A 6,220-nucleotide genomic window follows, 5' to 3' on the forward strand; every position below is an offset into this window, starting at 1 on the left:
TAGAATATTAGACAAATACTTGGTACAGTCTGAGCCCTGTAATGAGCTATTATTACTGTGTACATACTTATTAAGAGTTGTTAGATACACAGAGCTTCCAAGAATAAATATAACTAAGGCCTGTTATTTTAATTTTCTGGACTGGATTAAAAATCCAATTTGTTAGAATTTAAATTTCACTAGACCAGAGACATGAGGTTTTTGTATACGAGTGGAGCTCTTGATTTGCTGAATATGGAGTTCTGAGCTCCCCAAAATAGACCGTTTTTGGTCTGAAGTGAACTAATGAAATGGAGGGTTAAATACAATGGTGTATAAAAGATTCTATTCCAAATAACTTGTCAATAAACACTGTTTAATTTCCATCCTGAGTTTTGGTGCTGAAGGAGATTGGATGGAAATGATGCAGCGGAATTAAAAGAAACATCCAGATATAACAGCCACTCTTCTCAAACCTTCCCAAGTGTTCTAGAGGTGCTATCAAAAAATTCTACCCATCACTGGCCTCCATTATGGTCTTTCATTAAAAGCAATCAACTAAAAATCACGGAATCCCAAACACCACATAGAAACCATACCTGTATACTAACAAATTACAACAGCAATAACAGAAAACGCCTTTGATTGTTTTATTACTCAAAAAAGCTTCATTTCTTTATTTAGCTTTCTGACTCTGTGCTTGTGCCTTCAACACTTTCACAACGATTTTCTGCTCCTCAATAAGGAATGCACGTTTGATCCTAGAAAGAAAAATAATAAATGAATACAGTTTAAGATAAAACCCACTGATTTAATAGGCAGGAAAAGTACCATAAAAGAATTGAGTAAAGCAATCAGGGAAGATATGTAGAAAAGTAAATGAAACCCACCAGTATAGACTAAAAACTTGAGATGAAATTAGATGGCCAGAACCGTTTGGCTGGCTGAAAAGTCTCCTTTCTACACTGACAGTTTAAGTAGGATAATCCTTCAATTCTATGCCAATTGTATCTGCCCTCTTCTTCTGAGTCACGAAGGAATTACATATGGGAAACCAAAATGAAGGTTAAAAGCTAATGGCAAGAGGCATTTTATCAAGAGCAAAGTTTCTACAGCCTGGGGTCAACTCTACTACTTACTAGCTGTGTGATCTTGGGCAAATAACTTTCTCTGTCAAAAGGTACACAAAGAATCTTATACCCATTTCACAGGGTTTTTATGAAGATTAAACTTGGAAGGAGTTGCAGTGTGTGTACTCTGAACCTCCATTTAGAGAGGAAGTACATTTTATCAATCACTATTATTACAGTGCATGGGACCTGCAAATAGCAGGTACTAACTACCATTCGTTAAAGCAAAGCTACCTCCACAGAGAAAGCACTCAATTCCCACGAAAACCTCCCCATTTATGATCTTTATTTGTAACCCTGGTCATCTAATAATATGGCCTAAAATTCCTGGGATTTTGGACTCCTTCAAATCTCTCCAATGTAATCACATTATAGAAACACAACTGACTGGTGCCACTTTTACTCAGGACCCTTACAAATTCCCTAAACTTACTCAAAGATCAGACTCTTGTCAGTGTCACAGCTAATACTAACCTATAGACAACTGGTAGATCTACATCCAAATTTCCAAGAGCTAGGGCCCAAGAATTGGACTTTCAGTAAATGTGCCCATGATTATGTATAGCAAGGTTTGGGAACCAAAGACTGGTAAAAGGCCAAACTCCACCAGCTTAAAACTAACACATGACCCTTCCGCCTCCATATATCTTTCCAATCTCATTGCTCATTCTTTCATATTCTTTGCCCTTTCAACCTCTTGACCAACATTTACCTATCATGCAGGTTCCACCTCAAATACCGTTCCCAGAGTCCCAACTACTTGAAAGTAATTTCTCCTCCAAACTTCAATCATAGTTCAGTTTTCCAGTATTTCATGGGAAGTTCTATTTACCGTGTATTTGTACTACTGTAACATGTTTACCATCCCCCTACAAATTAACTCCTGAAAGGCAGAGGGAACTTGCAAGTTTGTTGTCAGATTTGGTTTAGAAACCTAGCCTGACCACTTTACAGAACTAGCTGAATAAACTAGAGGCATCCAACTCTTCTGAAGCAGCTCTGTAACTTGTGAAGACCAACCTCCTTGCAAATCCTCCCAGTCAGGTCTTTAGAGGCAATTCATGTATATCAGTGAGGCTACAATCAAGGGTCTCAATAAAACCTAGAACGATTCCCAGTGCTGCTCCTCACTGGCTGTGTGAATTTAAGCAACAAGCCTTGTTTCCCTCATAGAAAGTAGAACAAACAGTCCCTGATGGACTTTTGACGTTTAGCATAAAAACTCTGCTACTCCACTTCTACCTATGCCACTACCAACTCTCTCACATATCCCAACATCCCAGTCCTTGACCTGGAACACTGTCCTCTCCTCTAACTCACTCCACCAGCCTTTAGGTCTTCATGCAGGTGCCACCGCCTTAGCCTTCACCAAGAGGAAAACCATTCCAAGCACTCACCTTTTGTGGAAAGAATGAGGTTACTATCCATCCTGCTGCAGTGTTCGTTCTGGCACATCAAAAGTCTCCCTCCCGCCTCAAAATCCATCACTTCCTGTTTTAGGATCGAGCTAAAGTCTGTCCTTTAAGGGCCTGCGTAACCTGTGACTTCTACCTTTCTTATCACCTCCTGCAAAGCTCTGCTACAGCCACACTAGAACTACATGTAGTTATTCTCTTCCTACACTTTTTAGACCTTCCTCTCTCCATCTACCTGACTGACCAAAAACTAATAGTTTCTTATCTACCTCCTCCACAAAATCAAGGTCATTTTAATTTCTACATCTGGCATAAAGATGCCGCCAAATCCTAATTGAATTAAAGTGAACCAGTATCTTTACTGGTTTGTACAGTATCAACTGCCCCTAGCCTAGGAAGGACTCTAAAATAGGCTACTCGTGTTTATGTTTCACCAGTCTTCTAATAATCATTAGCATTCAGTGTAACAGACATGCACACACGTTTGAGAAAGTCCATTTAAGAGTGATATTTACCTGTCACGAACACACTTAGCACACATGGAACCACCGTAGGCCCTGCTGACGTGCTTTTTCGTTTTGGACAGCCTCATAAGAACTTTAGGTCTCACAGCACGAACCTGCACAAAGTCAATGTTGAGATTATTTTGTGATGCTTTAACATAAACAGAAATTGTACTGGATGTGACATATGGCAAGTATAAACACTAAACTAGAACAGGAAATGGTATACTGCTTTATCTGAAAGGCATTTCCCTGTATTTATCACATAGGCTTTAAAAGTCCACGTTCTTGACAAATGTGGATCATGGATGCTTAGTACTTTGCAACCTTCCTAGTGGTGACCTCTCCTTCACTCCATCCCTTACCAAGATGCTAAGGCTCCCTAGTTCAATTCTTGTTTACGTTATTCAGAGCAAAAAGGATCACTTACTCCTCGAAGTCGGCCTGGGCACACGCCACATGCAGATTTTGGTGCTTTCCCAACCTTCTTGGTATAAAGGTAAACGATTCTATTACCTGGGGTTCGGGACCTAGAAAGTGAGAGAATAGGGAACAGGCTCAGCATTCTGCAGAGTAAATGACAATATGTATTTTAAATTTTAGAAATACTTACAGCCTAGTTTTGTTAGAGGCTGTATTGTAGGACAGCCTACGTCGGTATGTCAAACGCTGGACCATTCTGAATGCCTAAATTAAGAAAGGAATGAAATTGCATTGTAGGAATAATTCCAACCTTACAGGAAAACAGCATCACATAATTTATACATTCCGTATATTCTTCTATACAATAATCCTTAAAGTACCTTATGAAAAGAATTCTGTATTTTAAAACTACTGAGATTTAAAGGTGCCTGGTAAGAATACTAACAGACCCATGTTTGTTTTCCTTATGGTAATCAATGGTGGCACTTGGTTAAAATTTACCAGATGTATTCCTCAAAACGTCTGATTCTGTTTGGAGTCGTGTCCAGAAAAGTGCTACTAACAGGCAAATTTAAGAAACCCTGTTTTTAAAGGAAAAGCGCACCTGAGCATCTATGTTGAACCCTCACTTAGGCCATCTACTGGCCTATACAGCACAAGGGGCTAGCTTCCTTGTCTCTACATTTTTACGGAGTTCACACAGCTGTCATTAGTTACAAATGAGAGAAGCTATCCTGACCAACCTAGTGCAATGCCTGTCACATGAAAGATGCTCAGGGTTCAGTGTCTTGCCCCGAAGTAGCATGTGTGACAAGCTAAGTGCCAAATAATACTTATTTTTGTATCAAAGAGTCTTTGGATTATGGCATTTTTTTTAATCAACTGGAAATAACACTGAATGTCACTGAGCAAATCGGTATGTAAGTATGCCTATGAACCGTTTTCTCAGTTAACTGCTCAAACTAACATGAAAACGTAAACAAGACTTGAATCCTCACTTTTAACCCCAAACTTTGTAATCATTTCATCACATGCAATGCAAAAGTAAAGAGCCTGCTTTTGTTGTTATAAGGTCTTTACTAACATTACACTGAAACATAACTATGAAGACACCAAAAGCGACCCCGAAGGCCAATGAGATCCAAGAAGCCACCATTCCGTTTACATCTCCAAAACCAAGACCGAAAACTCCCTATTAACATTTTTATCTTCCTTGCTATTGGCCTTGGAAAAGAAAACATTTTGAAACAACGACCCGAACATCCTGGTCTCCAGTCCTCCCAAAAACCTGAGAACATCTACTACAGGCGCACTTAACGTGGGCATTAAAATAGAAAACGTTCTGCGATTTCGCAGCCTCAATCAGCCGAACCACAACTCGTAGGTCTCCAAAAGCGACCTCGAAGGCGGCAAAGTTCCAGGTGATGAGCTCCGGCTATTCCCGGCTCGGGAGGGGTGGTCCGGATCGATGGCGCTCTGAGGCTAAAAGCCGGGGGACCTGCTCACCACCAGCTTTCCTTCTGAACCCTTATCCCTATGCCAGTCCAAAAGGCTGCGCCTGAGAAATCCTGGTTCCTCTAACTCCCCGGATGGCGGCCGATTGTAGAGGGAGTAAGCAACAGGGAAAAGGAAAAAGCAACCATACCTACAGACGCCGTCCCCGGAAGAGGAAAAAGGAAGTACTTGCAAGTTTAAAGGTTAACTAGGACTGCGTCGGACAGGAAGTTACGTCATAACCAGAGCCGCCATGTTGTACGGAAGCCACCTAGCTCCCCTCCATGGGAGGGAATGCATAGCGCCGCCACGTTGTACGGCAACCGACGTGCCGCCTTTCCTTGGGCCCGGATGCAAGTCAGCAACCCACAAAGCCACACTTAAGATCTTTTGGGAATCGCCCTAGAAGCAAATGCAAATGACAAAGGAACTGCAAAGGGCGGAGGTGGGACGAAATCAACTTTTTTCGTTCTTAGGGCGTATTTAATCTAAAGGGCGCCAGCTTTGCAGTTAGACCTAGGTTTAAAACCCAATTCTGACACTTGTTATTAGTTGACCTTTGAGGAGTTGCTGTCTTTAACCTTCCCTTCTTTTTTACTTATCATTCATTCAAAGCACAAGCTTTACAAATTGGATTTAAATCCAGTATCTACTAATTATTAGCTGTGTTACTTTGAGCAAGTCTTTAAATGAGTTATGTCATGATCAAAGGCACAATAAAATTAAAGCACTTAGCACAGGTCTTGTGGAGAGCAAGTGCTCAACAAATGGTGGCTAATCTTACGACTATGTACAAAGAGCTTCACATGAGTGGTAAAATTTGAGCTGGGACTTAAAAATGAGGAGAAAAGGGAACCACCCCCCCCCCCCCCCCCCCCCCACGAAATAGCATGTAAAAGCTAACATTAAGGGCCTATGTTATTTTTCTGAGACCAGAATTCTTAGACTTCTTTATATTGTCAAAGGGATTCGTGACCTCCAAAAAAGTAAAGAGCACTTTGTCTGGACTCTAAGGAAATGTGCTAAAAAGGGCCTTTAAATTTTTATCTGACCTTAGGTTCCCTGCAAACATACTGAGGGTTGCATGCCGGTGTATTGGAGAGTGCTCCTAAAAAAATACATCCCTAGGGAAATGAAGAAGGTAGGGGCAGGGGACCCACAATGTGGTTGCAGCTGAGGCCTCAGCTATTCCAACTAGGAGCTCTGGAAGTAGGATGTCTCTCATCGTTGTCCCAAACAGGCAAAGGAGCCAGGCCTTTGTATTCCCAGATCAGCG

The 6,220-nt window shown here is 41.2% G+C and overlaps 1 protein-coding gene across 1 annotated transcript; it reads right to left on the reverse strand.

Moving 5' to 3' along the window:
- Positions 1-615: 615 nt before the first annotated feature.
- On the reverse strand, positions 616-5,168 carry RPL34 (ribosomal protein L34). Its single transcript, XM_019829126.2, has 5 exons — positions 5,096-5,168; positions 3,641-3,714; positions 3,458-3,557; positions 3,040-3,143; positions 616-740 (listed from the first exon to the last, which is right to left on the reverse strand). The coding sequence occupies exons 2-5, from the start codon at positions 3,703-3,705 to the stop codon at positions 656-658; spliced, it is 354 nt and encodes a 117-aa protein (XP_019684685.1). The 5' UTR covers positions 3,706-3,714; positions 5,096-5,168; the 3' UTR covers positions 616-655.
- Between the last annotated feature and the right edge of the window lie 1,052 nt (positions 5,169-6,220).

This window comes from Felis catus, chromosome B1 (assembly GCF_018350175.1).
Source record: "Felis catus isolate Fca126 chromosome B1, F.catus_Fca126_mat1.0, whole genome shotgun sequence".
Taxonomy (NCBI): Eukaryota; Metazoa; Chordata; class Mammalia; order Carnivora; family Felidae; genus Felis; species Felis catus.

Coding starts and splice junctions, on each gene's coding strand:
- RPL34 (XM_019829126.2), bottom strand. CDS start 3,705: ATGGTCCAGCGTTTGACATACCGACGTAGGCTGTCCTACAATACAGCC. Junction 3,558..3,640: donor GCCTCTAACAAAACTAGGCT/GTAAGTATTTCT, acceptor CTCACTTTCTAG/GTCCCGAACCCCAGGTAATA. Junction 741..3,039: donor GCTAAGTGTGTTCGTGACAG/GTAAATATCACT, acceptor TTTTCTTTCTAG/GATCAAACGTGCATTCCTTA.